At 46.8% G+C, this 18795-nt stretch overlaps 9 protein-coding genes across 9 annotated transcripts; 3 read left to right on the top strand and 6 right to left on the bottom strand.

Moving 5' to 3' along the window:
- Positions 1 to 885: 885 nt before the first annotated feature.
- Positions 886 to 2120, bottom strand: FVEG_09919 (hypothetical protein). The gene is made up of 3 exons (XM_018898998.1): positions 1800 to 2120; positions 1659 to 1730; positions 886 to 1598 (listed from the first exon to the last, which is right to left on the bottom strand). The coding sequence occupies exons 1-3, from the start codon at positions 2002 to 2004 to the stop codon at positions 1030 to 1032; spliced, it is 846 nt and encodes a 281-aa protein (XP_018756980.1). The 5' UTR covers positions 2005 to 2120; the 3' UTR covers positions 886 to 1029.
- A 483-nt stretch (positions 2121 to 2603) lies between these two features.
- Positions 2604 to 3808, top strand: FVEG_09920 (hypothetical protein). Its single transcript, XM_018898999.1, has 3 exons — positions 2604 to 2895; positions 2947 to 3482; positions 3536 to 3808. Exons 1-3 carry the CDS (start codon positions 2751 to 2753, stop codon positions 3644 to 3646), a joined length of 792 nt encoding a protein of 263 aa, XP_018756981.1. The 5' UTR covers positions 2604 to 2750; the 3' UTR covers positions 3647 to 3808.
- A 1088-nt stretch (positions 3809 to 4896) lies between these two features.
- FVEG_16690 (hypothetical protein) lies at positions 4897 to 5513 on the bottom strand (the record flags this gene model as incomplete). Its single annotated transcript, XM_018905931.1, has 2 exons — positions 4897 to 4918; positions 5080 to 5513. The coding sequence occupies 2 exons, from the start codon at positions 5511 to 5513 to the stop codon at positions 4897 to 4899; spliced, it is 456 nt and encodes a 151-aa protein (XP_018756982.1).
- A 153-nt stretch (positions 5514 to 5666) lies between these two features.
- Positions 5667 to 7142, bottom strand: FVEG_09921 (hypothetical protein; the record flags this gene model as incomplete). The annotated part of the gene is made up of 2 exons (XM_018899000.1): positions 5667 to 6615; positions 6664 to 7142. The coding sequence occupies 2 exons, from the start codon at positions 7140 to 7142 to the stop codon at positions 5667 to 5669; spliced, it is 1428 nt and encodes a 475-aa protein (XP_018756983.1).
- Positions 7143 to 7733: 591 nt separating this feature from the next.
- Positions 7734 to 10041, top strand: FVEG_16691 (hypothetical protein; the record flags this gene model as incomplete). Its single annotated transcript, XM_018905932.1, has 3 exons — positions 7734 to 8148; positions 8646 to 8830; positions 9055 to 10041. 3 exons carry the CDS (start codon positions 7734 to 7736, stop codon positions 10039 to 10041), a joined length of 1587 nt encoding a protein of 528 aa, XP_018756984.1.
- Positions 10042 to 10685: 644 nt separating this feature from the next.
- On the bottom strand, positions 10686 to 11739 carry FVEG_09922 (hypothetical protein; the record flags this gene model as incomplete). Its single annotated transcript, XM_018899001.1, has 2 exons — positions 10686 to 10718; positions 10762 to 11739. 2 exons carry the CDS (start codon positions 11737 to 11739, stop codon positions 10686 to 10688), a joined length of 1011 nt encoding a protein of 336 aa, XP_018756985.1.
- Positions 11740 to 12793: 1054 nt separating this feature from the next.
- On the bottom strand, positions 12794 to 14256 carry FVEG_09923 (hypothetical protein; the record flags this gene model as incomplete). The annotated part of the gene is made up of 2 exons (XM_018899002.1): positions 12794 to 14019; positions 14073 to 14256. 2 exons carry the CDS (start codon positions 14254 to 14256, stop codon positions 12794 to 12796), a joined length of 1410 nt encoding a protein of 469 aa, XP_018756986.1.
- A 708-nt stretch (positions 14257 to 14964) lies between these two features.
- FVEG_16692 (hypothetical protein) lies at positions 14965 to 16520 on the top strand (the record flags this gene model as incomplete). Its single annotated transcript, XM_018905933.1, has 3 exons — positions 14965 to 14993; positions 15041 to 15159; positions 15208 to 16520. The coding sequence occupies 3 exons, from the start codon at positions 14965 to 14967 to the stop codon at positions 16518 to 16520; spliced, it is 1461 nt and encodes a 486-aa protein (XP_018756987.1).
- Positions 16521 to 17149: 629 nt separating this feature from the next.
- On the bottom strand, positions 17150 to 18781 carry FVEG_09926 (hypothetical protein; the record flags this gene model as incomplete). The annotated part of the gene is made up of 8 exons (XM_018899003.1): positions 17150 to 17208; positions 17268 to 17316; positions 17367 to 17584; positions 17640 to 17706; positions 17775 to 18050; positions 18102 to 18187; positions 18261 to 18324; positions 18380 to 18781. The coding sequence occupies 8 exons, from the start codon at positions 18779 to 18781 to the stop codon at positions 17150 to 17152; spliced, it is 1221 nt and encodes a 406-aa protein (XP_018756988.1).
- Positions 18782 to 18795: the final 14 nt, after the last annotated feature.

Raw genomic sequence — 18795 nt, 5'->3', positions numbered from 1 at the left:
CGAGAAAACGCGCTAGGGGACTGAGAAACTTCATTCCATAGGGCCAGGACACGATAAGTATATGTAGGGTAAGTTGGTCAATTTGACTAAAGTTACTATATTCTGCTTCAGAGACTGTCTGCTATAGCTCGAGTCTGATAAATGGTTAATTAGGCTCGTTTTTAAAGTGATTTACACTATAGCGATGTTGAAGCTTTAATGAGCCTGTGTTTATGTAATCATGTCACACCCAGATGCTTCTACATTGCTTTTCAACTCCTGCGTTGAGCATGAGTTCGTATAATTGGGTAAGTCAGCGGAACCAATCTAAAAATAGCCCGAGGACAAAATATCATCACGTGCTACAGTCATAGTCTCGGCTCCTTTGGCCCTGGATCTTATCAGATAAGTATCAGATCAGATCAGAGCATCAAGTCATGAGGCCCGAGTGTCTCCAAGTCAAGATGACAGCAACACTACCGAACTTCAACTCTTGGAATCTGCCTGATTCTGCCAAGCCCAGCTCAGGTTGACGAGTCTTTCGTGGCGCGCGCCGTTGAATGTCACAAGCAATAGCCAATAGCCACGACTTGGACCCAGCGCTAACATTTACGCGCTATTTCGAAGGAGCCTGTCATAGCCAATGATGCGTATCTCGTCCCACCGCACAGACATTTAGGCGAACTTTCCGTCGTCTTGGCAGAACGCCAAAGTTGTTGTCTCTACGAGCGGGGACACAAGTATCGTGATAGCGTGACCTGCGGAATTGTGCGCTATTGTCTTGGGCTTCTGATGTATCGTTGTTAGTGACACGCTTGGGCAGCCACAACTGGGGCTGGCTTTAGGTGCAGTCTTTACAGAACAAAGAATATCACGCCATGTATCGACAGAGTGAGAGGTAACATACTAGCATCAGAGTAAGGGGATAGTGTTATGTTCGTTACTACATGAATTGATCACTAATTACATTATCATATCCTCCAATCATGACCAGTATCGCGTATACCATGAGCCAGTCTCCTGTAGGTAATATTCTGGAGAGCAATCTCCTTAGATGCTGGTGCCAGAAGCACCATCGGTAGCCAACTGATGCTTGCGCGCGTTATCCTCCATGCGAGCGATTCGCGAGTTCCTCTTTGCCTGCTGTCTACGACGCAAGAAGAACAGAATCGCACCAGCAATCAAGACAACACCAGCGATAGAGCCAATTACAATACCAGCAATAGCTCCACCGCTCAACTTGTTAGACTTGCCCGACTTGGTCTCCGCCTCAGAAGCATCAGAGCTCTCAGAAGATGTAGACGGGTGAGTTGCAGTTGGGCTGGGTCCGACAGTAGCACCAGCTGCCTTGTCATCGTCACCGGGCTCAGTGGCGTTAAAGCAGGGGATCTCAAACTTGAACTCGGACTTTGTGACAAAGGTGATGTCGGCGCAGGCGTAGAAGGTCTGGTTGTGAGGGGCGTCCCAGTCGGCGCGGTAGATGATTTGCAGAGTTGCGTTGTCGCCGGCTGAGACCTTTGATGGGGCATCGGGGACTTGGACGCAGGTGTGGCCTGGGTTGAGATCTGTGATGCTCTTTTCCTGGATCAGAGTCTCAAAGTCATCATTTGACTGAGGATCTACAGAAAGGAAAGTGAATCAGTAAGATGAATAGACGGCTGAAAGATGGGGTTGCTTACCCTCTGAGTACGAGATGCTAATCTTGGTGTTGTAATAATCATCCTGACCAACAAGAGAGACAGCACCGCCAGCTAAATGATAGAGTTAGTAAATCTGGCAAAACGATCGTGTCAGAAGAAATGAGTAAGAAGCTGACGTACTCAAGGGAAAGTCGGTTCTGTTCCCAGCGGATGCTCGTGAACCGCAAGGAGCCTTGTTGTCCATGTCCCCAGACCAAACACGGTCCGGGGGCCACATGAAAGCGGCAGGTCCCATGTCCTCATCCTTGACAGTGGCATCCGTAGGAATGTCATCTTGCCCAAAGGCAAAAGACGCCAGAGTCAGGACAAGCAGATTCTTCAACATGATGACTGAGACGACGGAGTGACAAGAACAACAGAAGTTAAGGTAGCGAACTTTAGAAAACCGTGGTTACTCTCTTCCAACGATGAGGGGAAATCATGCTCGAGATATACACCATTTCACGGATACACCATCATCACCTGGTACATGTGACAATGCGGGACTTTTGAACCGCCAAGCTCACCCACTGAACCCTTTGAGGCAAGAGAATTGCACTACCACTTGGCCGTTGACATCTGATTGACCCATCCGGCAATCGTGTGCCACCTAAATCCGGTGAACATCAGTATCCCCCTGTTTATCAGATGATCAGATAAGATTTTGATGCATCCCGACGCTCCCATTGGTGCGAGGCGCTAACCGAGGACCGCAGCTAGAGCACTTTGGGGATAACGGCGAGGATTAAAGTTGGTGCGATATCGGATATACAGGTCTAGAGTATGCACTTTATCTTGGCATCAGGTCATGGATTGCTTGTCTGGCCAATCAGTGAGGTTGAGGGTGTAGCTGGGTGGTCGGTGTTCTCGGGATGTGACGGATAATTGACCGGAATGCAATTTCCTGCTTTGCGCTGGACATGGGACGGATTTGTGATTGAACTTAAGCTTAGTTGAGAAAAATTGGCTTGTGCTGTGAGGATCTTGCAGATATATAGCCTTGGTCCTCCTTCCATCCATCTCTTCTCATCAACTCACAGCCTCATCTCATCACTTCCAAGTCCTCCAATCGTTAGACTTCACTCGTTCAAAATGCATTCTCTCGCTGCATACACTCTTTTGGCTTCTGCCTCTCTTGCTGTTGCCATTGATCCCCGCTTTGAGTTCCCCGACACTGTCCCCCTCGTCAAGCGTCAGCAGCCTGGTACCCCTCAGTACGCCTGCCACGAAGACTGCGGTAAGCAACCATCACAATCGCTCCCATGCATTGTTTTCTGACAGAGTGTAGGCCTCTTGATCACTCTTGCTCGTGATGATGACGGCTATTGCGATAGCGATGAGTGGAACGAGCGCTACGGCCGCTGCATGTCGTGCGCCAACACCTACGGCATCTGGAAGTACTATGGCAGCGGCGTAGACCGAGTCGCCCAGGAGTGCGGTCTTACCCCGAAGCCCAGCCCCTCTGGCGCCTCTGGTGCAGCTTCTACCACCGCTGAAGCTAAGCCTTCTTCCACCGCTGCTGAGGCCAAGCCCTCGACTACTGCTGTTGAGAAGCCTGCTACCACTAAGGTCGAGGAGGCTGAGACTACCAAGGCTGAGGAGCAGGCTACTGCTACTGAAGAAGCCGAGGTGGAGGCTGCCTCTGAGCATGCGCATGAGGAGTCTGAGCATGCTCACAGTTCCACTGAGGCTGGGCACTCTGAGGCTCATGAGCATACTACTCTTGCTACCCACGCTGCTGAGACAACTCATGCTGCCAATCCTACCAAGACTCACGAGACTGGTCACACTTCTGTTGATGAGATTGGAACTGTTGGTGTTACTGTAAGAGACCGTTTATCCTACATTCCTGCACAAGTCACTAATGATATCTCTAGGCTACATCTACTCCTCCCCCCTCAACTGTCATCGTCAACGGGGCTGCCAAGCAGGTTGGTTTCTCCACTGCTATGGCTGTCGTCGCCCTGGCCATGTTCGGTCTCTACTAGGCAATTAGCTCCTAAAAAGTGCTTGGGGAATTGTTTTCAGACGGATGGAAATGAGTGCATGAGTAATGGACTTATGCTGTACAAGTAGGAGGATCTAGGGTGTTTTCACTTCTATAGATAATTTTAATTGATCATTTAATACTTTGAAACTTAATACTTTGCACCTTGATACCTTACAGCATTTTCATAACGAATGGATGTGAATCTCCTGAGTATATGATTTATAACTTAAAGACTTCAATCAGGAAGTTGATGATTGTAAATCGCTAATTGTCCTCACTTGCAAGTCGGGACTTAAGCCTTAGCGTATCTGTAATATGATAGAAACATAGTCTTGTTCTAGATATGAATTCAGATAGCTCAGTGTAGTGCTCTCGTAGGAATAACAGTCCCTTATCAATAGCGAGATGCATGTTTTATTGCAATTAATCTCTTGTAATGTGTAAATGAGCAAAGCCTATACCTATTATTTAACTATTGAAACCCCTGATTCCCTGCTGAGATTGTTCAGAAGGGGTGAACAGTCTGTAGGTGCAAAGTAAAGAAGCAGATCCCGTGCCGAGCTGCCATGTGGAAATCTATATCTAAATTTCCGGGACACAAGGAATTTCATTCTCTTAAAGAAAAGCGTGTCTGTTTTAGGATACTGACTGTCATGGCATATCCTTCTCTTGACTTTGATATCCCTGAGGTAGAACCTACGAGGGGATGCATAAGTCTTGCCAATAGTCCAGCTCAAAACAAGATCGATATCCGCATTGTTTTGAATGAATGCATTAATAATTGACCACATTGTGCTCTCTTCAAAGACATGGAAGGAATTGGAAGCAGCTTTTGCAATGAAGTAGAATAGAAATCGAGTCCATGGTGACATGGAGCATGAAAACGAAGGATGAGTATACCAAAAGTTGGGGCCAAATTCGTCGCGAAGAAGAACGTGTAAAGACTCCGTTGGTGATCGGTAGCGTGAGATTTCTTCAGTCGATGAAAGAATGGCAATAGCGGTAGCTCGAAAACACTCATTGTTTCGCCAGACCGAGCTATTATGTATCGCCCAATGTAAATATCGTAAAAACCCTTGTTCACAGCTCTGGAATAATACCATGGGAATTTGTTCCCTGGCCCTAGGTATGCAATTTGGGCTGCTGTGGAAAGCTAGGAATAGGTCTCCAAATTCTTTAGTTTGACGGTGAAGCAGCGCTTCGTCTAACAAGCCCAAAACTTGTAGCATCGAGTCGTTGTGTATATGCTCAATCTGAGACAGTAAATTTCCTATCGTAAGTGTCATATTAACGCTAGCAACTCGGTAACAATTGACCTGTTTAATCAAGCACTTAGTTATCATTATCTGAGTGTCAACTCGAGGTCGGAAGGATTTCTGGCATGGGCGAGTTTTTAGGTACTCGTATATTGATCGATGAGAGAATGCCAACCAGTCCGATGCTGTGTTTTCGTGGAAGCGGCCCCTAGCAATCACATCTACCATGCCACGGAAAAGCAAGGGGACCCGCTTTCGGAAGTTGTCGACAAGAGCCTGTGATTTTGATGTCAGGTCTTTTGGCCATGGTGTGCCATCGGAAGTTCCTTGATAGTCATCAGGATCTGATGTTAAGCCCCTCAAGAGTGAATAGTGATAAATGTTAAATAGGCCCGGAATGTTCCATTTTGCTGTCTCAACAAGGACATCCAACACGGCCCAAGCTTCTGGTCTGTCGACCTTGCGCAGAATCTTGTCGTAAAACGTTTCCAACTTTTTCGGAAAAGTATCAAGAACTTGATAGAGGGCGTCCAGGGAGACCTCGGAATCAAGTTCTGCTTCCAGCTCATGCAAAACCAGTTTGACCCAGATGAAAACACCATCAGCCATGTTAACGAACCTGCTGACGAACCTTTCACGCTCAATTGGGTCAAAAGTTTGGAGGTGGCGGTCGTCAGATAGATAATTATCAATCATTCTCCGAATGTCTTGTTCTGTTGTGAGATGAATTTTCAGCCTTGGAAATTTAACAAAATAGGTCGTCTACGGTGGGTACTCGCGACTGGAAACGCAGATTTTGGTCCCTTGATGGCTTGCCCATTGGTCTAGCTGGGTCGCCAAACGGTGGTTGGGGATGTTTTCGTCTTGGAACTCGTCTTGGAACTCATCCAAACCATCAATAAAAAGGCAATACTGATAGCTTCGAGTCGAGTCTGTAATTAGCTTTTGTAGAGCGGTCTTTATCTTCTTTCGGCTAATTTCAAGATGCTGCTGTGACACCAAGGGCTCCTCACTTGATGCATCCCGAAGCTCCTCAATGACCTGGGGAATGAGCTCTCTGTGTTCGCTCAGGATGGTATGCAGCAGAGTCCTGTACATACCATCCATGTTCTTCTGCTCCGCTGATCCGAGGTCCCATAGAAACACTGAAGCAATAACGATGCTGCTTCCATTGGCTGCCCACTTATCCAGTAGTGATCTAGTCTCTGGATGATTGGCGAGAAAATTCATCATTGTCGATTTGCCACTTCCTGGTTTTCCAGTGATATGAAAGATGCCCTCTCCCTTTTCAAGCCAGCTTCTAAAGGATTGCTTGAGATGCTGGTGTGAAGGAGGTACCATTTCATCCTTGACCATCCATTCAAAAGACTTTTCTGCTAGCTCGACCTTTCCGATTTCATGACGCCTCGTTCGAATGTCCCGAAAGGCGATAGCCTCCAAAATCTGATTATATATACTCTCTTCTTTGGCTGGCTGCGATGCTTCGAAGCGTTTTTGAAGCTCAATGATATGCTCAATCGCTCTGAGTTGGTTGTCAACCGCTTGATCAAGTTTGAGTTCCAGAGATCCTATCTGTTTGATAAGGTAATCGGACTTCTTGGAAATATCTACAAACGTAGTCTGCAGAGTATTGCGGATGTTTGCGATGTCGGTCGAGCTTTTTTCACAGTATTTGGCGAATGCGACGTCGATTCTTTTGAGGGTATCGGATCTGTGTTTCATTAGTGAACGTGCTGCTATTCACTGTATATTTCCTCACCTCGATACCAAGATCAGATGAATGCTGAGCTGCCTGCTGCACAGGTCAAAAGCCTGTCTCAAACCCTCTGCTTCGGGTTTGTCCCATAGCATGCGTAGCGTGACCTTGATAGTCTTGGTAGATAAGCGACCCGCGATTCTTTTCGCCGATAATGGTGACTCGCGGCCAATTTGAGATCTCGGCCCAGTCTGATATCTGTCCAACAAATGAAAAATGCGTTTGCTGACATCTCGGCACTGCTCGGCAACTTGCAACATGCTTTCCTCTTCAGGAGAAAGTTGAGCCTGGCTTTTGTGCCCTTCTATCAGATTGGCGATACGGCCCTCCAATGCAGAAACAACTTCTCTCAGCCGTTTGTGCTCGTCGAGCTCACCGCTCGCATTTTCGTGCAGTTCTCGAGTAATTGAAACTATCTTGGCAATCGTTTCAATAAAGGTAATAGCCGCGGATGTGGTGCCAATGACACTAGCGGCATCCATGGTAGAGATGAACGATACTGTGAAGCTTTTGATTGATGTCGAGGATAATGAAGGTTGAGAAATCTGGATTGCCTTTGTGCCTTTGTCTGGATTCAATTTCAGCGTCCAGCCTGATTGTGGCCTGACCTTGCAAGGGGGTTGAAACCTTGATTGTTATTGGAGGCGGCTAGCCCTGCCGTGACGAGGTGCAGGTCGCCCTATGTCATCGTTGAGGGGTTTGCCATGCAACCAACCAGTGGAGGATTGGGTCGCCATTTGACCAACGCCTAATCTTCTCGGAGTGCGTAACTTGTAGTTTTTATTTGACCCTAAATTGGCAAAAGAATGCTAAAGCCGTTCCAGGGAAATCAGAGCGAGAATGTGAAAAATCACAGCTCAAGTCCTTTTTATTGGCCATGTTCAGCAGCAGCATCAAGGTGGGGTGCATAAAGAGGCAGCAAGGCAGACATAACACTAGACTCGCAGAGGCCAGGCATACTGATCCACGTGGATTCAGTATTTATGAGATTAGACGACAGGTAAATATAAGGTCTCCTAACGACAAAGCCAAACTACGTCTTGTTCTCACCTTTGGGCTGCGAATCTGGCGAAATGGCAACTGCACACCACCCTCGGAAGCTATGCGCTCCATGCAGCGCCCTGACGTTTACCATGCTTCGAGACGGCTATACTCACCTATTGACTTATAGGGAAACCATCAAATCCGGGGAAACATGCGCATTATGTCGATTGATGATTTACTCAACTGGCAAGCTTTCCGTCAATCTTGAGTCCTATAAGGTGCATTATCAGTATAACTCGTTGGCTCCAAGATTACCCGAACTACTAGCAGTTTCCAGGGAAGAAAGAATAACCTCGGGGCTATCACCAGTCGTCGAAAGGTTAAAACCATTGGCCGAGTTGCACTGGAGCACGAACCAATATATTTGTGACCTCAAGAACAACTGGGAGGCAAGAAAAGGAAACTTCAACGATGGTGAGACCATCCAGATTACAGCTCCAGCAGGTAAGTAGTTTTCCCAATTATACTTTAGCAGAGTCACCACTCTTACGTATGAATAAACTCATTGTATGGAGCCCATGGATTTGTGCCACTTACCGATGTCGAACCGGCATCATCTGAAAGAAACTATAAACTGCTTCGAAAATGGCTCTCTACCTGTATGGCCAGCCATGGAGGGTGTCGCGTATCACAGTACATGACAGACAAGTCAGCCCAGGAGATCACGGCGCTACCGACTAGAGTTATCGACATAGGCGATCTCAAAGAGCACCGGTCTAAGCCACGGCTTTTTATATCGCATAAAGCATCAGGACAGTATATTGCCCTCAGCCATCGTTGGAGCAAATCAACCGCCACAAAACTGAAAGGTGAAAACCTCAGCCAATATCAGAAAGAGATCCCGGTGAATGATATGCCGTCAACGTTTCACAATGCTATAGAAGTGACACTCCAACTTGGTTTCCGTTGTCTTTAGATTGACTCGCTCTGCATCATCCAAGATGACGAGTCTGATTGGTCGCAAGAGTCCCGTATGATGGGAACTATATTTAAAGAGGCTAGTTGCACTATCGCCGCTGTCGATTCTGTGGATGACGTTGGGGTCGACCACGGATTGTTTTTACCACGAGACACCGATCCCCTGTCATTCGTTTACTCACGATTCCTTACAAGAAAGAACCTCTCGGTAAGCTATCCCAACGAGTATTCAAAATAAATACTGCAGTCTACGTTTGGAAGACGCGATGGTTGAGGGAAATACCAACCATAGAAAGTTGCGACAAAAACACCATCACGATTCGTCCACGCATTCTGTCGTCACGGAGACTTATTCCACGCTCCAATTGGCATAAGAGAGGCTGGGTCTTTCAGGAGAGGCTCCTCTCTCGACGGCTGATATATTATACCAAGAACAAGCTCTCCTGGTCTTGCTTAACCGAGAGTGGCGAGGAGGAGGGCGGTGATCCCACACTGGCTGACAGGTTACCTCTGATTCCGATGCGCAGAGGAAGTGATCGTTCAATTTTCAGCATTTGGGAATCTATCATTTCAGAATACCAACGCTGCCAGCTGACGTTTAGCAAAGATAGATTGGCCGCTATTCGTGGTATTTCTGCTCGGCTAGAAGCCCAAATCTCGTGCAAGATCTATGCCGGAATCCTGTCCCAATCGCTTGGCGCCTCGGCGGAGAATTTGCTCTGGTATGCCAGTAAGGCACCTTTGGGTACCTTTAACGAGTTCCATGCGCCGTCATGGACCTGGGTTGCTTTTGATGGCGAGATATCGTTCTTCATGCCAACACCATGTGGAACTAGCGAACTTTTGATAGACAGGCTAGACTTCAAGATTCGTAATCAGTGTGAGTCGTTGGACCCATCCAGGGATTGCAAAGGAACTTGTGTATCTGGGAGTGTTTCCTTCGGAGGTCCGACCGCAAAACTCACTCGGGGAGGCAAGTTGAAGGATTTAAAAATTGCTGGAGGTTCAATTGATCCAATTAGCGAAAGAGAGATATTGGCTAAAATTATAGGCTATACTCTGGTGCCAGGTATCAGCATACCTCGGTTTGACGAATTGGGAAACATGGTTCGAGTGCCATATAACCCGCCAGTACCTGATCACACAGAGATACTGGAAGATGAATGCGGCTGCATTATCGGGTTTTTTATACCAGACCTCGAGGAAGAGCTGGAACAGGCTTTAGGTGAGCAACAAATCATATGTGTGGGCGTAAAGCGCTATCAGGACCAGCATGGGCAACAGAACGACACTATAGAGATCATCGGACTCCGTGAGATACGTCATTCTCCAATGATGTTTCGGAGGTTAGGAAAAGGCAGAGTCGTGTGCAACGCGTGGTTACGGAAGTGCATACGATTATTATTTGAGATATGTTGATATCTAACTAGATTTACTTTCGTGTCTACTACTAAGGAACGGGGAACTCAACGTGACTCAAGGGATTGTTGGCTGTATATTTTAACCTAGCCCCAATGATTCTAGATCCGAATTGATGGACAGGGGGATAGGGACAGGATGGACAACTTGAATTTGAAATGGATCTACAAGGGGAAGATGACGATGGGGCAAAGTAGAAGAATGTTGCAACCAAGAACGCTAACATAAGATGTAATTTACAATGTATCTTTAAATTGATGCCATATTGAGCTTCTTGCAGCTACGTCTGATCGATTCAGCCAGTCTATAATAGACAAAAGCTTTCCCACGACTCCCCAGCTCGCACCACTTAAAAACAACCGGAGATGTTAGGGAGGAACCCAATTCGACTCAGCGCATTGGAGAACATGTTATCGCTGCCAGCACCGAATTTTATTCAGGGAGTTATCTAGTATCCAGTGGAAATATTTGTTTGAGTAATAGATTTAGGCTGAAGAAACTTTTCTATAGAGAGTATATTAAATAGCACTACCTTAAAATAGGACATTCAGTCTCTATCATTATATAACAAACTTGATGAACATTTAGCATTGTAAAAAGTGCTGCAAGACGTGAATTCGGAGGTGTACTTTCAGTCGCGAGACTTAGTACAGGTGTAAATAGATTGCGCCATCGGCCTAAGTGTCTCAGAAGCTGTGACTGTTCTGTTTGGGCACTAACCATCAGATTGACTGATGTGTGTACCCTGGACCGTTCCAACAGACTGATAACGGCCATTGAGATGGATGCGAGTTGTTGTCGCGCGTGAAGCATGCTCTGGCAGAGATTGGGTCCCCCTAGGTCATCAACCATCTGCTGCCCCATCTCGACCATGCCGAGAGACACGGGTGGGAATGTGAACAGGCGGTCAGGGCATGTCAAAAACATCTTGATAGTGAACAGATCCACATTAGGCATCTCGTCCACCACGTTAGAAGAGGGCCGACCGCACTGGTGCGTGATCTGCACACCACGCACGAAATGCTGTATCGCTGACGTGAAGTTGTTGAGCGCGGTCTCGATACTGATGAACATTTGGCAACACAGTAGTGCTGCCTTTCTGGTAGCCACTTCGTTATCTGCTAGTCTCGTGGCGAGCGCTCCCAGAGAGTTGGTGTACTCCTGGATGCCACGTTGCAGTGAAGTTTTCATCTGTCCAGCTACGGAATTACTTCCCCTCTCGGCGTGAACCCTCCTCAGGGTATTGAGTGATGCGAGGGCATGCTTTATTGCGGGCTGTGAAGCGGCGGCTAAGGTGAGACGGGCTTCCTTCTCGTATGTGGAGCTGTGAGTTGGGACAGGCTTGATGGTGAAGTGCTGGGCGAGGTGTAGCACCTCTTGTAGCAGTGGCTGGTAGTATAACGGCGCTTGTACTCTTTTTGATGGTAAAACTAGACGAGCTGTGGGTACTAGGCTTGTAGTGGTCACCATGCGGAAGTTTGACATAGCCTTCACATTTGAAGCGTGCAGTGTGACATCGCATGCATATCGGCTTCGTCTCGTCACATTTGACTTTGCGGCCCCTTCAATGGCGGTTAGTTGGTACGTGCTGAACAACAACAGGCTGGTGGTATATACGGACCTGCAGGTAATGCAGCCTGTAGAGGACTGTCCCTTGGACACGCGCTTACGCTTGCCAGAGGCATATGCAGTTTGCATGGTTATGCGGCCGGACAAAGGACCTGCACAGGAAGCAGCAAGTACGCTTTATACTTTCTACCGCTGTCGCTTTGAAGAGAAAAGGCACCGATAACCTCGTAATAGTTACTGTACTTGATAAGAAAGGATGACGGGTCGTTGCAACGGCTTATTTCAATGTTTATCTCCGCCTTATACTTGCCACTGGAATAAACCGTCACTAAGCCCTACGTGGAAAAAACATCGACCCAGCCAATCATGAATTTAAGATAAGACCTCTCTGGCCCGATGCAACCTTAAGCTGCATCAATTTGGCCGCCTCATACAGATGAATCACTCTTTATTGGTAATAGGGTAGCCGGTTAAAGGATTAAAGAGTAACAGTTAGGTCTTGGATGTAATCGTAAGCTCGGTATGTGTCAGGTTGAGCTACACCGGTAGCATATTATTACAGGGTTCATGTTCATCTTATGTCTTATGCACAGTCGTCTTATCATTCTAAGCTCGGAGCACACACTCAGATAATCTCATCTCAATTCCTAAAGAGCTACAAAAGGCTGACCCGAGCCAGATGTTGAGTTAGGGGAATGAACCTTACATCCCAATCTCTCAAGTAACCTCATCATCTCAACACCGCTGTCCCGACATCAGGCCTCACCTTCTTCTTTTACAATGGCTCCGCAACTCCTTTGGATAGGGCTTGGTAACATGGGCCGTGTAAGAGTATCCAATCTATGTATGCAATCACACTTACTCATTTGTGTTGCCAGGGAATGTGCCTGAGCCTCGTGTGGAGAGGTTCGCTCCATAAACCACTTCTCGTCTACAATCGTACTCAAAAGCGATGTGAAGAATTCGTGACCGAAGTCGGCTCCGAGAATAACAAGACGTGTGCCTCATTGAATGAGGGTGTCGGCTCGGCAGACATTGTTTTCTCCTGCTTGAGTTCAGACTCTGCTGTAGAGACTGTATAGTCTTATATAGCCCTTAAAATGAAATCTTTTATTTTTCTATTCTGTTCTAATATAGAGATTAGGGACCTAGTATAAAGGCTACGTGCTAATTATTACTGGGGCTAGTACCGGTATGGGCTTCCCTCAGGTCGCCCTGTCTTTATATCCCGAGCATGTTGTTGGGCTTCAAGGTGAAGAAAGAGCTTATCGCGATTGTGAAAGTACTTCCCGCACGTCAAACAGTTAGAGCGGTAGTTTCCACGATGCTTCAAGAAATTATCCTCCCTAGGTCGTTGCGTATGGGCATTTCTTCGTGTATCGTAGGGGTTGTTGTACCCATTGTACTGTTGGCCATGACTGTTCGGAAATGGAGGCGGAGTGCTTTGCGGCTGAGGCGATCGCCGTTTCAGCTCGTTGATCTGAGACTTGAGACTCTGTAACATATAGTCCTGACGGTTCTTTTCAGAAGAATGCTTAGCTTGTAACCGCTCCATCTCTGCAGCGTGTTCCTTGTCCCTTTGCTGGGCGCTCTCACGGTACGCCTTGTTTTCTTCATGTTGTTGCTGAAGCCGAGCCTCAAGTTTTCCAACCCTCTCTGCGTGCATCTTTTCCATGCTGACTTTGAGCTCGTCCATTTCTCTGCTCCTACGTCTTAACTCAACTCTCTGGTTTTCCTGCTCCTCGCGAAGAAATTCGAACATCTCTTTGTCACGAGCCTTGAGAGCCTCCCTCATTTCTTGATCGCGCGCATCCATTTCTTGCTCCATCTTCTCTCGTTCCTTTGAGAGTGTATCCTGCAGTTCCTGACCGGCTGCTGTATTGTTCAGGTCTTTTCCAGAGTCGACCATCTCTGACTGAATGGCAAGGTTAACCTCATCTGGTGCTCTGGCCGACCAGCCTGGCACAAACTGCTCCACAATGTACAGGGCAGAATCTTGAGTATTTTCGTGCCGGCGAACAGCGGCGCCTTTGTCCACAAAATAACCCCAGAACTCTTTAGTTGACTGAAGAGTCGACTCGCGTCTTTCGCCTTCGGCCTGAGTGACTTTCTCCCAGTGAGTTGTGACAAATGTCACATTCTTAATGCCTTCAGGGCCGCAAAGACGCTTAAACATGACGAGATTCTTGTGTGCACAACCTCCCATGCGGTTATCGGAAATGCGGTGAAGATAAAGGATGCCTCGTAATTTGATCTTCTGTTGGTATGTTTCGGTCAACCAACCTGCAATTTCTTTGAGGATATCGGTGTCTTTGCGAGTAGTGTCGTCAAAGCCAGGTGTATCCACAAGATATACGTTGGCAAACGGACTGAACTGTTTACACTTATGAACCCGAACCTCCTGTGTACCTAATTCTTTATTAGATCAAGAAACCGTGATCAACTGTAGACTATAGACTTACAGGACTCGAGAGCACCCGGCTCACTGATACGGACTTCCTCTTCCGTACAATGCGAAATAAAGGTGCTCTTGCCAGCACCTGTCATTCCCATCAGGGCGATGAAAACATCAGATGAGCTGGGCTTGAATGGGGCCTGAAACGTTTGCTGAAATGCCCCAGCCGAGGCTGGAGCATTCATGAACATCTCCGCATCACGATAATGAGCTTGAACCATGTTGAAACGAGTGAAGATATAAAAGAATTCACCAGTGTTGCTTTACTTGGGATGATATTAAACTAATCACATACGTATAGAATGAGCGAGGAGTGAGCTTTATATACTACGAGTTGGAGTGAATAATCATAACATTGCAGACAAGGCTCGCGCCAAACTTCTAATTTTAGATACTACTGCAAAGGCTTCTGCCTCTTCGGGCGCTTACCTCCATTAATGTTTCATTCGGTCAGCAATACAGAGCTAATCGACCCATTCAAAGCAGCGATTTCTCAGCCTGATTTTAGAGAACCCTGCTATCTTACACAAGGACCTCCAGCTGAGCAACCATTACGGTGTTGCATTCCAGAATAAGTCAATTCTCCAGTTAAGCTATTAATAAACACAAGGTGAAGCGCCTGTTCTTGGGAACCATCGACCAGTCGTTATGGATGGATGTCTATTTTGAGGTTGAAAGTTATGCCTCTGGCCCCCAACCTTTGTATCAGCTCCCGATGCTAAACGCTGTGCCCAGACAGGAGTTGCTTTTAGGCTGTGCACTTACCCCTTTGTTTCCTTTGGCTACTGAAAGAGAAATAAGGCGCGGTTCTCCTGAGCCTGCCCTTATGTTTAAATGTTGCCGCGCAAGGGCAGATGATAACGACTCAACGCAGATCTTCTCATCATATTTTCTGCAGTATGAACCACGACTTTTCGCTTGCGACACGGTAAGTCAGCGACCTCGGTGGTGATCTTCACATCTAACAAGAGCCAGTTCGCTTTCTGCTGGAGACGCTGTCATCCTTGTGATGGGTATCACTGGTGTTGGAAAAAGTACATTTATCTCCAAGCTCACAGGAGAAGACGCGGGAATCGGCCATGACTTGGCATCTTGTGAGTAGAGTCAGCATACTAATAGGATATTTGCTAAAAGCTTTCAAGACACAAAAGGCATCGGAATCTACAGTATGAATGTCGAAAACCGAATGATTTACCTTGTAGACACGCCAGGGTTCAATGACACCTGGCGTTCCGACCTTGACATTCTCAAGGAAATTTCGTACATCACATCAACAATCTACAAGCACGGAATGAAATTGGCTGGTATACTATATCTACATCGTATTTCTGACAACCGGGTCTCTGGTTCAGCCGCCAAGAACTTCACCCTGCTACAAAGGATTTGTGGTCCCGATGCAGCATCTCGGGTCTTTCTTATAACTACTATGTGGGATCAAATACACACAAGAGGGCCAGACTATCGTGAGGCCGAAATGAGAGAAACCCGCCTCTCATCTACGATAGAGTTCTGGGGAACATTGTGTCAACAAGGCAGCCAAACACGACGGTGGCTAGGCGACTATGAGACAGGTATAAAAGCAATCACTGAGCTACTGGCGTTGAACGAAAATGGGGGCTACTTGACTCAACAACTCCAAAGGGAGCTGGTAGATGAAAATAGACCCCTAGCAGAAACCATGGCTGGGCGAGAGTTGCTTATGGAGTATTCATCAGTCGAGAGAAAATGCGTCCAGGAGGTTTGGTCTTTCGAGCAAGGAGCCTGCAATGAGTCAGAGGCATCCACTTCTCTTTTGGAAATTCGGAGTCAACTTCAGGAGATGAAACTTGCTCAACAAGAATTGCGCGTCTCCTTACGGAGCGTGTTTATCGAAAGAGAGAAGGCGTACAGCAAAGTCTTGCAGAAAGTTTGCACTGAGCAAAAGCAACTGGCTAAAGAGGTCGAGAAAGGCACACGTGATTATCAACGACTCTTGCATGATAATAGCGCCAACGATGCTTTGTTGGGGGAGGAGCGGCAGAACTGGCAATTGAGGCGACAAGAGCTTGAAGACGAAGAAAGACTTGGTCACAGGACGAGAGAAAGTGCCCAGGAAGAGCGTCGTCGGATTGAGGAGGAGGAAAACGATTTCCACGAATCACTTCAACAGCTCAGTCTGGAAAATGAAGAGCAATGCGTCGAGACTCAACAGATGGTAGAGAAACTACGCAAACGCGACGTGATGAAACGAAACTTACTACCGCTTCTAGGAGTCCTTGGGGGAACTGGGCTTGCCATTGCCGGTACGGTAACGGGACTGGCTCCGCTCGCTGGAGCAGGAATAGGCGTGGGTTTTGCATATGCTTCTAAACTAGAGTTCTCTCGGAAGACGGAAGATCATACGAGCAGCAAGTTCTCTCTGTGGGAGGGAGTTCTGGGAGGAGGCCAAGGGGCCGCCGGGGCAAGTCTAGACTAGTTAGGGAGTATGTTATTGATGTTTTGCCTAAGGTAGTTTAGGTTCTCGTAAATGTAAGGCCTCTGATCAGATCCTATTTTAGCAGACGATCCACAGAAGGATCGACTGATCCTGCTGATTGATTACTTAAAGAAGCAGATAAAAGGCTTTATTTGAATTGTTGATCTGGAGTAGAGGTCCACACCATATGCGTTAAAGATCATGATTCCGTCGCCCTGAGGCACTTCATTAATACGTAGCAATTTGTAATCAAGGACAACGGCTCGAAGTAGGAAGCGAGACCGTGATTCTTACCATTGGTGCTTGGGATAGGAATCATGAGCAGAAGTGACCCAAGCAATTCTGCCAATCCAGGGCAGATCTAAGAGGTGAGGCTCCAGTAGCAGCGCCTGAGACGTGCGTCCATTAAGGCACAGCTGTTTGATCGATAAACCATCAGAGTCGCATGAATCGTGGTTGCAATGCTGTTTAGTGTCAAGCGCTGCAGCAATATTCACCTCAACGACTATATCTTGGATGCCAATCACGCGACGGATTGACAACTCATCAGGGCTCTCTGATATCATTCCCCTACAAGGGCTACCTATGCGATCTTACTATAGCTATTTCACTACAGCTCCAGCTATTAACTATTCATCTGTGTCAACACCACGGGAGTATTCCTCAAGGTAGGTTGAGAGAGCCTTGTCTATAGTAAAAAGAGAGATTAGTACTTATGATAATTTAGTTAGTTGACTATCGACTTACAGATCTTTACATTTTTATGCAAGCTCTTTTTCATATAATCAGGCCACTTCTGTAAAGACTGTTAATTATAGCATGCAGTTTAAGATCATAATGACTTACAGCATCAGATGCTCCTTTTTTTAACCAGATCTCGATAGCCTCCGCATCAGAGGACGCTCTTACCCAATATCCTTTGAGAAAGCCTATTTTGTCCCAGAAGGTTCCAAGACCCTCATTGCCGAGTGATACTAGCTCAGAACGAGCCTTTTGTATCATCTTCAACTGACCTTCGTATTCCTTCTTGAGCTTCTCCTTTTTTTCCAGCTTGTTTGACAATACTGATGATTGTATCTTAGTAAGTCTCTGGGTCATAAGAGGAAAGCTTGGACCTACCCAAGTAGGTCGCGATGAATCTCATAGCGGCGACACCGTTGAGACCACACAATATAAGTCCAGCGGCCTACAAGAAAATCAGCCATTGTATCTTAGTCACCAAGAAAGCCCATTGATTGAATTGCTTGTACTCACAATCAAGATGAAGGAGAGCGGGGATAGACCCGCTGCAAAAATCATAGCACCGATTACTGTGCCAGCAAGTGCAAATCCTAACGAGACAATTACCTCAGAAATGCGAATCTTGAGGTCCCCGATCTCCTTTATTACCTGTGTTAGCTTCTCATCCAGTTCCTTTTCTTTATCTTCAGCCCAGGCCTTAAATTCACCAATGAATTCAGTGAAGTCATTATTCAGCTTCTCAAACCGCTTTTGCATATCCACAGAGGCTGTCTCGAATCCCTCTGCCTGCTGAATGTCTTGTCAGAAGAGTTTGGTATAAATAATCCAGGAACTTCTTACTTTTCTGAAGCCCTCAATTCGGTTTATCCGTTCTTCGACAGAAATGGTTTTGTCGGCGCAAAACTCTACTGTTAGTTCATCAAATTCTGTATTGATGGATTCATTAGAACTTTTACCAAGGATTGGCTATGTAGAAGAGTGCGCCAACAAGTTACGTACCTTGACCATGTTGGCTGATTTCTCTTGCCAGAAGGCGGCTTTCCCGTATCAGGTCAGAGAATGTCTAGACACAATTAAAACTTGAAATGCATATCGTCATATACTAAGGTGTGACTGACCTCTTGATGGCGTCTAAGCTTTGGCACGAACCCCGATTCGTGAATTTTGTCGATCTCCATGATTTTTAGGAGTAGACGGTTGAACACCATCTCAATGTCCTTGACAGCGCGCGTAGCAGTGTTTGCCACTTTCTTGAGGTGCTCTTGAGCAACGGGTAAAGAAGCAGCTTGTTCTGCGCCCAGTTGGAATTTCTCCATGTCCTTCTCCCCAACAATAGGCCCAAGTTTGCTGCCATTCTTGTCACAAACAACTTTGCAATCTGCCAGGTTGAGTGAGGCCATTGCGTCAAGTATCTTCTCAGGATCTTTGCCGTTGCCAAGCGCGGCGGTGAACTTTTTAACGACATCTTCATAGGACGGAGGCGCATCTTCAGCATTGTACTGAGGGGGTGCAGTCTCCATGGTTGGAAAGGAAA

This window comes from Fusarium verticillioides, chromosome 1, assembly GCF_000149555.1.
Source record: "Fusarium verticillioides 7600 chromosome 1, whole genome shotgun sequence".
In the NCBI taxonomy this organism is placed as follows: Eukaryota; Fungi; Ascomycota; class Sordariomycetes; order Hypocreales; family Nectriaceae; genus Fusarium; species Fusarium verticillioides.
This window is presented reverse-complemented; position numbering and strand designations above follow the sequence as displayed.